Source organism: Mixophyes fleayi, chromosome 8 (assembly GCF_038048845.1).
Source record: "Mixophyes fleayi isolate aMixFle1 chromosome 8, aMixFle1.hap1, whole genome shotgun sequence".
Lineage (NCBI taxonomy): Eukaryota > Metazoa > Chordata > Amphibia > Anura > Limnodynastidae > Mixophyes > Mixophyes fleayi.
The window spans coordinates 134,859,179-134,878,595 of record NC_134409.1 but is presented as its reverse complement, the minus strand read 5'-3'; the positions used below and the strand labels follow the sequence as shown (position 1 = coordinate 134,878,595).

Here is a 19,417-nt window from a genome sequence, read left to right as displayed (position 1 = left end):
TGTACAGTAACCTGTACAACCTGATAATGGAACATGATGTGCCTTTATCTATGCATTAAGGAGGAAATTCATTTGTTGAAGCCAAAAACTAGACCCAATAATTTCTCACTCTAGAAGCAAGAAGCCGATTCTCCGATAGCACCGCTTACCTCCGCCGTTCTTATAGCAGAGGTACGGGAACCTCCAGACGTTCCCAAGGCCAATGAAGCCTCCAGCCACTGACAGCACAAAGTCAATCTTACTGGCCCATTTCTCCCTCTGCGGCGGCTTCCCATCAGCTTCATCCTCTGGTCGGGTCCCTGGACTCTTTCCCGGAGATGGTTTCAGGATGTCTTTATGAAAGTCCTTCAAACACTGTAACTTCTCTTTGTTTGACATCCTTGTACCTGCCGGAGAGGAGATGTGAAAGACGTTGGTATATTTACAGAGATCGGATAATGTCGGGGTGAGCTCCACAGCTGCACAAACTCGACAGAAAGCAGGAAAGTCAAAAGTCTCCCTGTTCTGCCGCATACCTCAGCTCAGGCATATTTTGTACAAATTAAATAACTTGTCTATTTCATTTAAAGATGAAATTAAAGGACCTCTAAACCACAAAGTTGTCATTTTAGGATAAGAAACGTAAGGGTTAAATACATTATTCAGTGTTACGTGAGAGTCCACGGCAGGTTGTTTTGCTAGACTGTAAAGTATCACCTCCTCACTCCATTACTGACAGCTGAAGCTCCTCCTACGTCTTCAGGACAGTGTTCCGATTGGCTGCGACACAGGTGACAAAGCCGAGATCAGTCATTCAAGTTACTGTAACATCTCTGCCTCTTTTCCTGTGTATGATTCAACCAATACACACAGTGCATTTCTGCAAAGCAAGTCGGCTAAGCTGTCAGTCACTCTGTGTCTGCTCTGTTAGTGAAGCACCTCCCTCCTTATATTGCAACTTCCTTTAGATGGGTGAAAAGGCCATATATTTCTCTACAACGACCTGAAGAGTGTTGCCTTAGGCATATGCCTCACCGGGACTCGGTAGGTAGATATAGCCTCCACATATACTCATGACACCACCTGCAGCCCAATGCCTACCACATAGTCTCATACCTTTGCCCACCAAACACAGCCCCTGCACACTTTGGGGGCTCCACCCCCCCAATTGCTGATTGGCTGATGCTTCATCACTATCAGACAAATGCAAAGTGAAAATGAAAAATACAGTTAGTGTGCCTTTAAATGGGCAATAATTAATTGGTTCTTATTTGGGTCAAAAATACAGCATATATTAAAGCTAAAATAGAACAGAAAGCACAATTTACATAGTACATATATGGGGCAATTAATTCTTTAGACAGGTTGTTATAATCTTGTTCAAATAAAATAATACCGACCATCTGGCAGCGGCAAAACAGTGAAGTACAGAACAGTTAAATGGAAGCAAAATGACAGTGACTAATATTCTTTAAACTCTTTCAACTCCGCATGTTTACTGCCGACGGGGCACCGTGGCGCAGCCTGGTGTGGTTAGGTAGAGGTGTCGCAGGCGATCGTCATTTACTTGTTATTCCTTTAGAATGAAGCGGTTGTCAGGTGGAATTTCGCAACCGTGTTCTACATTCCATGGAGCGGTCTTACAGCAGCTCATTGTTGGTGTTACTCCGGAGGGAGGTGGTTGTTTGGAGATGCTCCTCTTGTTAGGAGTTGGTGTCCTTGTTCAGTGGATAACTCCTGGATTAATATGTCCCATTGAAGCAGCAGATGGGAGAGGAGACACAGAACGTGGGTGATGTTTTGCTTCCCCAGAAAGTGATGTTCAAGTTCTTTTTTTTAGGTTCTTGTTTGAGGTAGTTACAGCTCTTTTAGGTTTATAACTTTTGTTTATATAGTAGATAGCTCTACTGTGTTTATAGCCATTTCCAGTTTAACTTAATTTTTTTTAGCGGCTTGTATTGCCTTTAGTAATATATTGTGTAAAGGTAGGTGATAGATGTTTTTATTTGAGGTGAAGCTGACTGTGTTATAATGTTAAAAAAAAACTAAAAACCATCGAACACCTAACTTTACCAAATTACTAAAGGCAAAAAGAGCTACTAAAAACAAAAAAACAAAACCCTGAACATCACCATTTGTGCCACTTTCTGGAGATGCAAAACATCACCCACATTCTGTGCCATCTCTCATCTGCTTCTTCAACAGGACATAATACTCCAGGAATTATCCACTGAACAAGGACATCAACACCTAACATGAGTAATACCTCGAAAACAACCACCTTCCTCCGGAGGAACACCAACAACAAGACTCCCCGAACTAAGAACAGGGTCACGAAACACCACACGAGGGAAGCATCTACAGACAACCACTTAATTCAAAGGAATAAAAAGTAAATCATGCAAATGATAATTGGATACTGTCTTAGCTCAATTCTGTTTTAGAAAATCCTGGTGTCATGATGAAGCCGGTTTAAAGTGCATCCGTGACCTGTGCACAACGGAAGCAGACATTTTGTGGGTTGAACCACAATATTCATGAGAAGGCAGCCTATCAATTCACTAGCAATCAGAGACATCACGGAGACACAATGGAACTAGTAGCACGCACAGTGTATCGTGCATCAGTAGTGTCACCGTTTCCTAGTGCATTGAAAGGATACTCTCTTGTGAATACTGGTGCACAACACAAAATGGTCGCACCCGCCACGTGTAGGCGAAAGTGAACATTTAATGCCCTAAAATCAGGAGCCAATAACATTTCAGATGTGAGAGTATTTGGACTCCACAACCTCAGAAGGTTTCAGCATTGGAGAAGAACGTGCGAGTAGCCTGCAGCTGTATCTCCAACTCCCGGGAGACACAAATTACACAATATTGAAGTTTCTATTACACACAAATAACCTGACAGCCACAGAAATGTTTCCTAATTAGAATGACAGCAAGCGGAAAGTGTTAGCTGATCTGTATATATTTATATATGTACTGCTGGACGGTGTCACTATCACTGCACACAGTACACAACACATTTGTGCAACAACTAATTTACCCCAATTCATCAGGTGGGATTAAAAAAAGGAACAGGAAAACGGTATCAGAGATGTGTTCTACTCAATTAGTAATAGGAGGATTCTACTGGCTGTTTCCTAAGGGAAAGATCTGAATACGGCTAATCCTTAAAGGTGTTGCCTATTTAATAGCAGCAGAGCAGAAGGCATTTTTGTAATAATCGTAATCCTAATCACCTGGAATGTCTGAGAACCTCCTGGATTATTTGAAGACCCCCCTCCCACATTTTTAGGCATCTCATTTAACCGCAATGCTGCTGAATTGTGGCTCAGTACATGCAAGACTGGGTGTTGTAGGACGGACTCTTCCCATGTGCCATGTTGGGCAGGCTGTCAAATTGTTGGTGGGGGGGTGCACTGTCTACTTTAACCTCGCCCTGACATACTGCTCAATATTTCAACTGGCCAGAGAGGAGCACTAAGGAGACTCTTTATTACATTCACAAGCGCACACTCGTGTAGATGACAATTACACTAAAACGTATTCACCCTTTTGACATTTTATTTTCTTGCATTCTGAAACCCAAAAGGATTTTAAACAGGAATTCTTACCACCTATCAACACAATAAAACTCTGCAAGGTAAAAAAAGAACAAAAACACAACTATAATTTTTGTGTAACTATAAACAGAAAAAACCTAACGGTGAGGAAGCGGCATCTGTCATGGCGAAACAACAGACACAAACCCAATACGTGTACAGCTGTAATAGTTATATACAACGGACAGGAGGTCAGTACATACAATTCTACACCAGCCCTATTATGGCCACCTTGGGTAATCCAGCTATAGGCTTACACTTTGTTAGCAGCTCCTTAGCACAAGTCCCTCAGCGACTGCCCACAAGGCAGTGGTCCTGCTTCACTGTCACCTCGCTTTTGTCAAACCCACAGACTCATAAGAGCTGGGGTAACGTATCCAAAAGACGACGAACAAGGGTCCTCGCAGTCCTTCTCCCAATCACCATCTCCTGGCAGTGACAATTACTTCCTACACCAGTCTGATCTTTGATGTTAGAACCTTAAGGCATCGGAATCCAATACACATTTCCTAAATAAGATTAATAAATCGGGCAGAGAGCCACCCTGTCTGGCTTGTAAAAACATGTCTAAATATCTTATCTAGTTTGCCTAGAGATGTGGCTAAAATCGGGTGCACACCTGTGCAATTATCGTTCAGAGCACACGATACATGACGGATTGGTCAGACATTGCATTAGTGTGTACACTTCTACGATCATGTGTTATCGCCTCCGTTGATTTAGGCTAAGTACACACTGGCCCGATGATTGCACGAAAAACCTCCAATCAGCTGACATCCGACCGTTTGGTCAGATATCATGTGTGTATAGGGACACGATGATCTAAAGTCGTCCCAAAGTACTGATCATTGTTTCATTTGGTTGGTTGTATTGTTTAATATTTTCCGACCAATCATGAAGTGTGTATGCAGTCATCATGCTCACGATCTCCATAGAGTTTACAGAGTCCGGCTCTTTTCAGCCGATACTAGCGATGAATGTCCTGGTGAATAAATGTAGAGAGTGTTGTAGAAGGAATAATTCATTTGTTCATTCTGAGACAGAATGTTTTGTTTCAGAGTCACAGAAGCTAACAAAATTCGTTAGGACATGTGAATAGCTATAACAAGGCGTTTTTAATCAGTGTGACAATAATGAATGAATGAATGTTGTGCTGTTATTCTCTAAAAACTAGAGGGCCAGATGAAGGATCAGATGAAGAGCACAGAGCTGAAGGTAAATCGTGTCAGTGTGTATGGATGAATCGTTAGACTGATCGGGCCTTCAGTCGTAGGATGAATCGTTTGAGAAAACACGTTGGTCGAAAAATTCCTCAGTGTGTACCTAGTCTTAGTTTTATAAACTTCCTAAAAATCAAGATCCACGATGGAACGATGTCGGGTAAATGTGGCAGTGTGTACGCACTCACTACCAGCAGTGTAGGCAGATATCTGTACAGGGTACAGAGTCAGGATCTTTTCAGAAGATGGTTATGAGAGATGAAGATCACAGATCTGAAGGTAAATCGTGTAGGTGTGTACACAGGAATCTGAATGCTCATCGGGACTTTCAGTAGCTGAAGTAATTTTCTATAGTGTGCACCCAGCTTTGCAGTCTCTCCCTGATCGCCTGTAACATGCGAGTAAATAGCAATGTTCTAGCAGGGCAGAATAATTACAATCTATATAAATGGTTACAGCAACAACTGTCTGGTCTACACGACCTGATAATCTAATTATTGATGTATGGTTTCTACAGATCTAGAAAGAGTGTCAATAGAAAATCTGCCTCTACGCCGCATATTAATATATAGACCCCCAAAGGGTGAACATTTTTTGCCTCAATCCTAGGTGCAATGTTTGGCTCATCCCAGGAACACTATATCTAGTTTGGTGGTGGGAGCAGAGTGTTATAGAAGGATTGGAAAACTTGTCATAATAAAGGGCAAATGGATGGAGTAAGGTACATCCGTATGTGGAGGTCTGCACGAGACCTGGGACTTGGGAGAAGATTTATATTCCAGCAGGACATTGACCAAAAGCATTAACCAAATGCCAGACAGGAGGGACTTAAATATAAAAAACAAAACCCATGACCCAGTATAAACCTCAATCTCATTGAGAATTTGCAGGATGATTTAAAAATTGCTGTTCCCCATAAAACCTGATAGAAGATGAGAAATACTGGAAAGAGCAGGGTCCAGATAGGCGACGCTGGTACAGACCACAAGGTTGACAGCAGCTAAAGATGCTTCTACCAGGTATTAATACAAAGGGGATAAATACTTATGTCACCAATTATTGTCTGTTTGTTTTTATTTGCACAAATAAACATAGACGGAAGTCGTATAAAAGATACGCATTTTTACTTTATTCATTATTACAACTATTAGCAGCGTAGAAACCTCTAGTTTAGATTTTTACAGCAAAAAAATAAAAAATATATATATTTTTTTTTAAGTAACTCCTTGTATTCCTTACATTTTGTCAGATGCCTCAGACTGTCTCATTACACGCAGACCCCTGACCTCGGAGACAGATGCTAGGATTTAAACTGGAGCACAACGGGGTTAAAATCTTAATTCCTAATGTTCTAGTTTCTTGGTTTGTGGTTTCTCTTGTGTAAATGTCCTCATGGTCAAGGGGAGCAAGCGGACCGTTAACATGCTGACGTCTTCCAGCGCCTCAGTCCCTATAGTGTAATCATAATAGGAATGTAATCTCAGCAGGTCCACAGACACGTAGACGACGGTCTCACACTAGGTACTACAGATTCTTAATTGGAACAGTCAGCTTTAGTCTGCAGTCTGGTGGGCACAGCAGTGACTAGTGGGCATGCCCTTATACTGGGCAGAGAAAGGGTAAAGACAGTGGGTGGGATGTGTGTATTAGAGGCACATTGTAGAGTGGGGAGAATTAGTGCAAAGTTAATAATAAAAGGAATATAATGATGGGCTTGGAGCCATTGCTCACAATATTTTAATGTGGGTATTGGGCAGGGAGGCTCTTTGCCTCAATCTGTATCTCAGGCGGTTTCTCATTAGTCTTAAAAAGCTGCATTACCGCCTAACTGGCAGACATTTCAGTTCTGCAGAAGGTGGCGAGTGGACGTATCAGAAGCGGCATTCTCTGCGCTTGTGGCTTTCAATAGGTCGTCTTGCTCACACGAGAGCAGTTTTAAATAAAACATAGAAGCGTGAAATTTGTCTTGTCAGCACAATAACAATCCCCAAATGCTTAGGCAGTGTTGGCTAACCTGTGACACTCCAGGTGTTGTGAAACTACAAGTCCTAGCATGCTTTGCCAACATATAGCAGCTTATTGCTGGAAGGGCATGCTGGGACTTGTAGTTTCACAAACCCCTGGAGGGTCACAGGTTAGCCAACACTGTGCTAAGGTCACATCTTTGTGCCTCAGCGACAGGGCCGGAGTAACCACTAGGAGGCCTAAGGCGGTCACTTAGTGCTCCGAGATTTAGGCTGACATGGAGGAGCAGTCGTCATCATACATATGAAGCTATTAGCTCCTCCATGTCAGTGATGGGCTGGGAGTGTGGCGCCAAGCTATGATGTCACAGCCCTGCGCCACACTCCACCAGCCCTACTCAGCTACGTTGCTTGTTGCTAGGGGATAGGCTGCCATCTATAGGGGTTAAGGCCACAACAAGGCTGCCTCCACTGCATGCAGTGCCATTTAAACCATGTTTACAGTTAATAATGCCCAACTCACAGCGTCACAAAGTTTCCACAGGTGTCAGAGCACATCCCTGAGGAGGACGCGGATGGAGGCGCTGTGAGCTTGTGTCAAGAGATCAATTATCACCACGGTATTCAATGCACTTTCTATGAGTACAGAAACGTCTTACATTTGTCCCTAGAGTTCTTTTTGTTCCTATTTCTTAAGCTTTTCATAACCATAGCTGATCTGCATTTGAATTACTAATTTGCGTCGGTTGCCTGAGAATAACCACCCCTGCCCTCCATGTACTCCCTCTATTATCTAAATGGAGCAACAGGCCCTGCTAATGCATGGGGGGGGATTGGTGGTGGGTTGTAAACACAGTTCCTGACTAAATTGGCTTTTGTTTAATTAAGAGACACATTCACTAGTACATAGAGTGTGGCAGGTTATTATACCCTAGCACTGACCGATCTCTCTCCACTTATGGCCGTTAGTGGTAGGGTTTGGGGGAGACGTGTCTAAAGAAGGTGTGCATGGGGTAGAGGTAACCCTTAAACAGCAGGGACTGTCCAAAGGCAAATGATTAATTCAAGCCTCCCAAAGCCAAATAAACGGCTGAGGATTACGGTGAAGAACGCTCGCCCCATTCCGGGCATACGGAAGTCACATACTGCGAATAAGAACACTGCAATTAGATATTACATATTTAGCATATGTGAATTTAGAGACGTGTGCAATGAGCTGCAGTCCCTTACTGCTAAGAGGCAGTAATATCCCCTCCATGCCGCTAGTGAATCTCCCATAAGACTTGTACGGACCTCTCGGTCACTGTGATATCCAGGTGGGGTTTGGTTCCTGATTTTAATGAGCAGGTGAGGCCAGGTAAAAAGACGGGAAGAATCGCTGACCTAGTGAACAATGTGGGATTTGACGGGAGAGTAATGTGCAATGTATTGCAGTATGGGGTCCCGGGCCAAAGCTAATCCCTTCTTCCCACAGTGCGATCCCTGGGAATTAGTCAGTACGCAGCTGAAACAACATGATAAACCGGGGCGTGGCTCATAGACCACTGAAGAAGACGTAGATTACTTCAAAAATCTAAAGATGGAAAAATTTTAATGTGTGCTGCTGGGAAATCAAATAGTCCAACTGTGTATCACATACAGTCACTGCCTAACACACACAGTCCATCCCCATGTCCAAATACATATAATAATGGCAGGATATAGTTGCATATACCATCATATAGCTCACATATACCACCATCTTGGTGTGTACGCCATTGTACAGACGCATGCCATCATATAGCTTCATATACCATCATACAGGCTTGTACGTACGCCATCACAGGCTTATACATGTGCCCAAATATAGGCTTTTACCATATACAAATACAGTGTCAAGAGAAATTCAAGCATGCCAGGACCTCAGCACCTGTTAGCCCTCTAGGCACAAGCAGTATCGGGTTGTTTGAACTGCAAATTTCTCCTGAACCCTCTAGCAAAAGAACGTTAAGCGGACACCAGATAATATGTTTATCATCACCGGCGGAAGTCCCAGATAAACCTCTGTGCTTAACCCAGTAAGGATGGGGGGAGCTGGGGGGGCGAGATGAGCCTCCCATTTTATTCCAGTGCCGTGTTCGTCTTTATATGTATACACAACAAGTTGCTGCAAACCACAGTGTATAAAGACAAAAATAGACTGTTTAAAATTACACGTGGCGCTAAATAAATAAAATTCTAATAACATTTGGGGTTACTCTTGTAAGGCAATGGTCTTCCTACGTCTCCACCGCTAGCTCATTAAACATTAAATCAATGTGTATATTGCAAACAATGGTTCCCACTGCTTTATTATTCATTGTTATCTATACAGAGGACTTGATAGTTCATTGAAGTGAAAAAAAGCCACCTATACAATGTTTACAATGTAAACATTTATTCAATATCGGACATAATTTAAAACGTCTAATGGAAATTTACAGCCTTCTATATGCACAGACATACCCCACGCAGGTCACTTAAATTAAATCCACTTCCGCCTTTCGATATGAGTCAGCTTATGGTTGTATCACACTTTATTTTGAAGATAAACAAGAACATGGGAGGGAAGCAGCTTATTGCAGGAAACGCATTTGTTAATTCACGTCAGTGTGATATCTGTAACATTAACCCACTGTTAGCATTGGAGCCAACAGTTTTCTGTGCGGCTGCCATGATTTCCTATATTACAGTTATAAGGCAGCTAGGCAGTTTCCATGGCAACAGCTAGGCGGCCATATTGGAACACAAACATATATGTCACAAATACCTGAGGCATAGACTTATATAACTGTGGTGGGAAAGAAATAATCTTGGTTTTAAATGAGGAAATGAAGCCAACAAATTTGTTTCTGAAAGACAGAACAGAAACCTTTACTTCATTTTGCTTTTAAAGTGTGGTTTCCATCTGCCCAAAGTGGAGGCAGCCATTTTGAGAATGCAGACTACGGATTCATTATGATAACCTAGATTAAAAATGTATGTTTATTGCCTTGCCCGAATAGATTATAAAGTCTATTTATTAATTAAATAGATTATGGAGTCTATTTATTAATGATCTGGGTTTTGTCCCAATAAATAATGATTATTATCCCCGTTGGTTGCCATTAAAATATCAAAGCCATTATTAATTTTGGCAGACGGGACAGAGCTGCCGAAAACAGGCTGCGTGGCAAAGAAGTGACCTTTGTTTGTTCGCTTTTGCCGCTTGCTTAAGACAATGGTTTGTCTAACTGCACCGCCATTTAAAAAATTCATACTTCGCAGCGAAGTTTTCTCTGACAGGGCTGCAAACCAGGTACGATCAGCCCAACGCCATCCTGACATGGCGTTGGAATTTCACGATAAACGGTACGGTTTGCGCCACTTGATAAATTTCTATGGGGATGGAAGTATTCAGCATTATCTATGTTAGCATTGGAGTAATCAGTGATTTTTTTCCCGGTGTTAGAGCTTTAAGAACATTGCCTAATTATTAATAATCTAATTAATATTATTTTACACACAAACATGAACATTGGGCTAATATGCAGCCCTTACTAAATTCAATAGAGTCATGTCTCAAAACATCGAGGCCTTCATGTTAGCTAATAATGAGATGTCTTAAGAGACCTATTCTACGGCTCTCTGCAGAAAGATCTTCGATTCCAAGGTGATATCTCCCTGCAGAGTTGTAATCATTAATATATAACAGCCATAGAGCAATAACGGATATCCTATATATAACCTTAGGTAATAAAGGAAACCGAAACATTAACAATGCTTGAGAGCTGCATATGTAGCACAAGAGGCAGAGGACAAGGGTGCATATACTCCTAATCCCAGTTTGGGGCAGTGTTGGCACACTATAAACACCAGTGACATTAGGGAGCCAGGGAATGCACTGCATGGTACATCACAAAGACATATCTTACAGCCAATTCCACTAAGGATTAAAATGCACGAGATACTCTGCTTAGAAACAAAGCTTAGAAACAAAGCATGGAAAATCCCTGACTATTTTCAATATCTTTACACGGCATGTAGAGGCGACGAGCGAAGATTTCTTAAATGTGCAAAATAAAAATAAACATTATCTAGCCGGCCACATCAGATAGCTGCCAGAATAGCAACAGGTTTGTGTATGTAAAAACACTCCAACAGTAGATAAACCTCAAAACAGCTGCTTAAATGTTTCTTTACAAGATGCTGAATTGAAAATAGATGAGATTTAAAGGGGGTTTCTTATAAAACCTGAAATTGCTATTTTTGAAAATTGGTGGTGACTTGTCAACCATGCAAGTCCCCAGGAAACTCAATCTTGCAAACAAAATATGCATAGAGGAGGTAACAATACTGTGTCCCCAGTTACACACTAATGTACACCTGCAGGAACTAGAATTACAGTTTTCCCTCTATAATACATCCATTTAAACAGGAACATCTCTTCAGGGAACCATCAGTGCAGCAATATCCTGTAAGCGTTTAATCCATGGGTTGAAGTAACAGTACATACATCTGTAGCAGTTTCTTACCAGTATATTACAGTATGGCAGTTAGACAACTAGTGGCTCCCCAACTGTTGTGGAACTACAAGTACTTGCATGGCTTGAAAGCCTTACACTGTCAGGGCATGATGGGACCAGTAGTTCCACATCTGTGAAGTCACAGGTAGCTAACCTGTCACTCTCCAGCTGTCAAAGAAAGAGCATTACAGGGCATGCTGGAACTTGTAGTCCCGCAACAGCTTAGGAGCCACAGGTTGCTTACCATAAGAAAAGTATAGTGTCTCTATAAGCCCTATCATTAATGAGTATAGCATAAATACTATCTTAAACTAAAGTACACAGGCAGCAGAAGGGCACCCAGTAACATATCTAGATCCAGGTATCAATCTATCACCTGGGTATATAGGCAGCAGTCTGTCACCTATGTATACGGGCAGCAGTCTGTCACCTATATACAGGTATCACCATGCAGCAGTCTATCACCTCTGTATACAGGTATCACACATGTACACAGGTATCAGTATGCAGCAGTACAGGTATCACCTATATACACAGTATCACAGTATCAGTATGCAGCAGTATAGGTATCACACATGTACACAGGTATCAGTATGCAGCAGTCTACCACCTATATGTACAGGTATCACAGTATCACCATGCAGCAGTACAGGTATCACACATGTACACAAGTATCAGTATGCAGCAGTACAGGCATCACCTATATACACAGTATCACAATGCAGCAGTCTATCACCTATATGTACAGGTATCACAGTATCACCATGCAGCAGTACATGTAGTCAGGTATTAGCACTGACCTTGTGTCCAGCTCCAGCCTGAGTGCAGCTTCCCCTGCTGTGCACTCACTGTATGGAGGCTCCGGGCTCTCTCTGACTATATGACCTAATAGTATCAGACTCATCGTGGAAAATCACCGGCTCCATCACACACAGAAATGCTGGAGGCGGGCTCTAACCGACTGGGCGGGGCTTGGTGTGAGGGGGAGGGGCCTGTGTGGAGGGATGCAGCACAGCACGTGCAGTGTGCAGCATAGAGATATATATATACATATAGGGACATCTGAGAGGGAGATATATATATATATACATATAGGGACATCTGAGAGGGAGATATAGATATATATATATATAGGGACATCTGAGAGGGAGATATATACATATACATATATAGGGACATCTGAGAGGGAGATATATATATATATATATATATATATATAGGGACATCTGAGAGGGAGATATATATATATATATATATACATATAGGGACATCTGAGAGGGAGATATAGATATATATATAGGGACATCTGAGAGGGAGATATATACATATACATATATAGGGACATCTGAGAGGGAGATATATATATATATATATATATATATATATATAGGGACATCTGAGAGGGAGATATATATATATATATACATATAGGGACATCTGAGAGGGAGGTATATACATATATAGGAACATCTGAGAGGGAGATATATATATATACATATAGGGACATCTGAGAGGGAGATATATATACATATATAGGGACATCTGAGAGGGAGATATATATATATACATATAGGGACATCTGAGAGGGAGGTATATACATATATAGGAACATCTGAGAGGGAGATATATATATACATATAGGGACATCTGAGAGGGAGGTATATACATATATAGGGACATCTGAGAGGGAGATATATATATATATATATATAGGGACATCTGAGAGGGAGATATATATACATCTAATGTGCAAACAGAAATACATATAGAGCTGCCCACATTAGATCACTACCAGATTAGTAACAGGTTTGTGTGGGAGCAAATACTGTAACAGCAGATAAACCTTAAAACATCTGCTAAAGTCAATGTTTCTTTACAGACTGAATTGAACATAGAGAAGATTTAAATGGACATCTGTAGTGTCAATGAAAAAATTGCAGCAATAAGTCAACGTGTGACTTGGGAAGTGCTAAGCTGCAATACACATATATACCTATATACCCCAAACCACCTGGGTATATAGGCATCAGGGCCGGATTAACCCGAGGTCTAACTGGGCTACAGCCCAGGTGCCTCGGGCATCCAGGGGGCCCTTGGCAGAGTTCAGCAGAGGTATTGATCGGGGCGGGGGCGCCCCCGGGCCGATCAATGCTGAGCTCTGTCACTGCAGTTCTCCTTCTCCGGCGCGCAGTAATCTCCTTACTGAGGAGATCTCGCGAGAGTGTCACGAGATCTCAGTAAGGAGCTTACAGCGCGCCGCGGAAGGAGGACTGCAGTGACAGGAGAGGAGAAGGTAAGCGCTGGGAGGGGGGGGGGGCGGCTAACAGGGGGGCCAGGCTGCTAATGGGGGGGGGGGCTCACGGGGGAATGGGGGCATCAATGTATCAACTGGGTATATAGGTATAACACACACTTATGCTGGAGGCAGACTCTTATCAGAACAGGTGAGGTTTGGTGTGTGATATATAAGTAAGTGTACCAGTATATATATATATATATATATATATATATATATATATATATATATATATATATATATACATACACACACAATACTGTGCAAAAGTTTTAGGGGTGTGTGGAAAAAAGGGAATGCTTTCAAAAATAGAACTTAAAATAGTTTATTTTTATCAATGAACCAAATGCAAAGTGAATGAACAGAAGGGGTATCTAAATCAAATCAATATTTGGTGTGACCAGCCTTTGCCTTCAAAACAGCATAAATTCTTCTAGGTACACTTGCACACCGTTTTTGTAGTAACTCGGCAGGGATGTTGTTCCAATTATCTTGGAGAACTAACCACAGATCTTCTGTGGCTGTAGGATGGCTCAAATCCTTCTGTCTCTTCATGTAATCCCAGACAGACACGATGATGCTGAGATCAGGGCTCTGTGGGGGTCATATCATCACTTCCAGGACTCCTTGTTCTTCTTTATGATGAAGATAGATGACATTGGCTGTATGTTTGGGGTCGTTGTCCTGCTGCAGAATAACTTTGGAGCCACGCAGACACTGATGGTATTGCCTGATGGATAAGTACCTGCCTGTATTTCACAGCATTGAGGACACCATTAATCCTGACCAAATCCCAAACTCCATTTGCTCAAATTGCAAGGAACCTCCACCATGCTTCTCTGTTGTCTGCAGACCCTCATTATTGTACCACTCTCTGGATATATATGGGATGGGTAGATATGAAATAGATATATATGAGATAGATAGATAAATAGTTAAATGTGAGATAGATAGATATGAGCTAGCTAGATAGAGCGATAGATAGATAGATAGATAGATATGATATAGATAAATAGATAAATTTGAGATAGATAGATATAAGCTAGCTAGTTAGAGAGATAGATATTAAATAGAAACATAGGAGCTAGATAGATAGATATGAGATAGATGGATAGATATATAGGAGCTAAATAGATAGATATAAAATAGATAGATAGATAGGAGCTAGATGGATAGATAGATATGAGATAGATGGATAGATATATAGGAGCTAAATAGATAGATATGAAATAGATAGATAGATAGATAGGAGATAGATAGATATGAGATAGGAGATAGATAGATAAATGTGAGATAGATATGAGCTAGTTAGAAAGAGTGATAGATAGATAGATATGAGATAGATATTATATAGATAAAGAGATGATAGATAGAGAGATGTGAGATAGATAGATAGATATATAGGAGCTAGATATATAGATATGAAATAGATAGATAGATAGGAGCTAGATAGATAGATATGAAATCGATAGATAGATAGATAGATAGATAGATAGATATGAGATAGAGAGATAGATAGATATGAGATAGAGAGATAGGATCTAGATAGATAGATAGATATGACATAGATAGATAGATAGATAGATAGATAGATAGATAGATAGATATGGATAGATAGATCAATAGATATGAGGTAGATAGATAGATAGATGCCGGACCCAGACTTATATTACCACTTCCACTTTAAGTCATGCTTCTGTATTGGACAGTACCCAGTTCCTCACCTTTAGATACATGTTTAGCGGACAGCCATGATCACTCATCAGGGCCATATCCTCTCCAAGGTATGAGATACAGTACGTTTTTACAAACTTTCTTTGAATATAAAATCTCATACTCGGGTTGACCATTCACCAAAACAGAGGAAAATTAAGATGCAAAAAGGAATCTGTGTCTTTGCAAACTTTAAACGAGAGAGATAAAAAGTATTAGGATTTCTCAGTGTGGAGGGTAATCCGTGACAGTATATACCAGGATTTGACAGATGAAGAATGATTTTCTGCCTAATAAATTTACAGCCTAATTTAGCTGAGAAGAGGTGAAGTTGAATGATTTTTTTGGGGGCAGCCAAATTCTGTCATCCTTTAGGGATGGCCAAAGGTTTAAGAAGACCAGATGGCACAGTGTGAGAAGACTCACCTGTAGCTCACACTTCAAATGCTTAATAAGTTAATATATGTTCTATAGCTAGGACACCAAACTCTTCTAGAAACTAAAGGGACAGTCTACTGGAGACAGGTGTAATTGTATTCACACCTTGGTAATTAATACAAGAGCTGAGACCTACATAATATTTACCAACAAAGTGAAGTGTGTGAATAAGACCATGCTGAACATTGTCTTCTATATATTCCTGCTTATCCAAACAAGGATCAAACTATTCCTCTAGGGAGCCTGGTATCAATAGGATAGTAATAAGGTCTCTGAAGTAGTAAATATCAGTATATTACAGATCAAAAATGAACAGCGACAGCATCACCATTTTGAACTCCATTTGGTTATCTCACCTATCAATCAGACAATGTATCATCATCACCATTTATTTATATAGCGCCACTAATTCTGTAGCGCTGTACAGAGAACTCACTCAGTCCCTGCCGCATTGGGGCTTACAGTTGAAATTGCCTAACACACACACACACACATACACACACACACAGAGACTAGGCTCAATTTGTTAGCAGCCAATTAACCTACCAGTATGTTTTTGGAGTGTGGGAGGAAACCGGAGCACCCAGAGGAAACCCACGCAAACATGGGGAGAACATACAAACTCCTCACAGATAAGGCCATGGTTGGGAATTGAACTCATGACCCCAGTGCTGTGAAGCAGAAGTGCTAACCACTGAGCCACCGTGCTGTATGTTTATGACTAAGTGACAAGAGGGGGGATGGAATAAGAAAAATGTTTTATTTTGAAAAATGTAGACTACTTAAAATCATGCAAATTTCAGGAGCTATGAAATAAATTACACCATCTTTCAAAGGTCTATTATCTAAGGCTAAAACTTAAACTGGGTTTTCAGCAAGCAGAAATGGAACTTCTAAAGATATAGCAAAGTCAAGATCTAGAAAGTTAACGGCCCACCACAATACCACAATGTGGTGGAATTCCTAACGGAGTTCTACTGGTATATATAGTCTATCAAATTTGGAGAAGGTGCCTGCCCACCTTGATGATTTTTTCGGAGGCTTATCTAGATGCTGGGGTATCCCAGTTTTTTAGGGCAGATTTGAACTAGATGACATTTTTCACCACAGTAAATACATAGGGCTGGGTACCAACAACATATCTTTTTCCGTATGGATAACGTAGTTGTGCCTATATGCATGGGTTCTTCTTACAATACTATGTCTTGTGCTAGAAGAAAGTCCTAGGTGGAATAAGTGTAAGTGGAGCTTCATCTGCAATACATGTTAATTATTATTATTATTATTATCCTTTATTTAGAAGCCGCCACAAGATTTCCACAGCGCCATACAAAGTACAAACAGTAGACCATACAGGGAAACAGTACAGAACAATAAACAAATAATACAAAGACTCCAAAACCTCCAAACAAGACCAGTACCAGTGTAGCTGGAGCAGAAGTATTAAGTATAGAAACAGAAGGGAAGAGGACCCTGCTTGTAAGAGCTTACATTCTAAAGGGAGGGGAAACAGACAACAGTCGCATGGCTAGTTGGTGGAGGGGATCAAATGCAAGTGGAGCTAGTAAGGGGAGAGGGGAAGAGAGAGGTGAGGAGATTAAGCGTGGAGAAATGGTTAGGTGGATGGCTGGTAGGCTTTGAGGAACAAATGGGTTTTGAGAGCTCCTTTGAAGGAACACAGATTAGGAGACAGTCGGATAGAAGGTGGGAGGTTGTTCCAGTGGTCAGGCACAGCCTGGGAGAAATCTTGAATTCTGGAGTGGGAAGAGGTGATCAGACTGGAGGTGAGGTCATTGGCCGATCGCAGAGAACGAGAGGGAGTGTGGATGGAGAGGAAGTTAGAGATATAAGGGGCAGTGGAGTGGGAGAGGGCCTTGTAATTGAGAGTGACGAGTTTAAAAAGCATTCTGATGGGGAAGGGGAGCCAGTCTAAGGGGAGGCAGAGGAACATAAGTCTCTCAGCCACATTGAATATAGAACAAAGGGGGTCAAGGTGGGAGCAGGGGAGGCCGGCTAGCAGGTTACAGTAATCAAGATGGGAAATTATGAGTGCGTGGATAATGGTTTAAGTGGCATCATGAGATAGCCATGTTAATGGCTAGTTGCATGATTCTTTCCAAAATACCTGCATCAGGGTAATGTACCATTGTGTCTTTAACTTCAGAAAGACACATACAAAATTTACTAATAAAAGTAGAGTCACTCTACTGGAGACGATAGCCCAGTGGAGAACCTCAACCCAATACTCCTTAGTAGATCTCCTATCCTGTCTCAGAGAGCTCATGGTGGAGTCACGGGCACTAGGAGTTCTACCCAGGATTCACCAGTTGATAATGCTTACCAGAGGGGCGGGGTTTACACAGCGGTCCTCTGGCAGTAGGGTGAATAGTAGGAATGTATATAACAGCAGATGGAGAGAGAATGCCAATGGAATAGATGAGAGTCAGTGACTTGCAGCTATACTGGTAGGAGAGTCAGCGACTTGCAGCTGTACTGGTAGGAGAGTAGAGTGGACGTGAACAGGTGAAGGAAGGTAACAGGAGAGTCAGTGGTCTGCGGATAGCAAGTTGTACCACTGCTGTGAAGGGAAGACTTGTCCAGGTGTAGGTAGGTAGCGGGAGAGTCAGTGGTCTGCGTATAGCAAGTTGTACCACTGCTGTGATGAGAAGACTTGTCCAGGTGCAGGTAGGGTAGCGGGAAGTCAGTGGTCTGCGTATAGCAAGTTGTACCACTGCTGTGAAGGGAATACTTGTCCAGGTGCAGGTAGGTAGCGGGTGAGTCAGTGGTCTGCGTATAGCAAGTTGTACCACTGCTGTGAAGGGAAGACTTGTCCAGGTGCAGGTAGGTAGCGGGTGAGTCAGTGGTCTGCGTATAGCAAGTTGTACCACTGCTGTGATAAGACTTGTCCAGGTGCAGGTAGGGTAGCGGGAAGTCAGTGGTCTGCGTATAGCAAGTTGTACCACTGCTGTGAAGGGAAGACTTGTCCAGGTGCAGGTAGGTAGCGGGAGAGTCAGTGGTCTGCGTATAGCAAGTTGTACCACTGCTGTGAAGGGAATACTTGTCCAGGTGCAGGTAGGTAGCGGGAGAGTCAGTGGTCTGCGTATAGCAAGTTGTACCACTGCTGTGAAGGGAAGACTTGTCCAGGTGCAGGTAGGTAGCGGGAGAGTCAGTGGTCTGCGTATAGCAAGTTGTACCACTGCTGTGAAGGGAAGACTTGTCCAGGTGCAGGTAGGTAGCGGGAGAGTCAGTGGTCTGCGTATAGCAAGTTGTACCACTGCTGTGAAGGGAATACTTGTCCAGGTGCAGGTAGGTAGCGGGAGAGTCAGTGGTCTGCGTATAGCAAGTTGTACCACTGCTGTGAAGGGAAGACTTGTCCAGGTGCAGGTAGGTAGCGGGAGAGTCAGTGGTCTGCGTATAGCAAGTTGTACCACTGCTGTGATGAGGTGAGGACTTGTCCAGGTGCGGATAAGTGGAGGAGTGATAAGAGTCTATAACTGTATAAATACAATTGGAGAGCAGAGGAGCTAGTCCCAAACAGATATGCAGCGTCACAGCTAATAGTCTATAGCGGGTATGTATACCGCTGCTGAGTAGAGAGGCTTATCCAAAGCGGATATGCAGGATAACAACTGATAGTCAATAACAAGTATGCATATCGCTGCTGAGTAGAGAAGCTT

The 19,417-nt window shown here is 42.0% G+C and overlaps 2 protein-coding genes across 5 annotated transcripts in view; both read right to left on the bottom strand.

Moving 5' to 3' along the window:
- The window catches only part of LSM3 (LSM3 homolog, U6 small nuclear RNA and mRNA degradation associated), a 491,439-nt gene that overhangs the window by 410,684 nt on the left and 61,338 nt on the right, over positions 1–19,417 (bottom strand). The gene's annotated exons all lie outside the window — the stretch shown is intronic.
- SLC6A6 (solute carrier family 6 member 6) overlaps positions 1–19,417 on the bottom strand; it is a 44,007-nt gene that overhangs the window by 16,851 nt on the left and 7,739 nt on the right. The window contains exons 1-2 of one of the 4 annotated variants that reach the window (XM_075183664.1): positions 12,094–12,244; positions 150–386 (exon numbers count right to left, since the gene is read on the bottom strand). In XM_075183664.1, coding sequence (XP_075039765.1) covers positions 150–378 — 229 coding nt within the window. In that variant the 5' untranslated portion in view covers positions 379–386; positions 12,094–12,244. Of the gene's footprint in view, positions 1–149; positions 387–12,029; positions 12,050–12,093; positions 12,245–19,417 lie in introns of those variants that run through there. The other 3 variants (XM_075183660.1, XM_075183661.1, XM_075183662.1) reach the window with 3 other exon arrangements.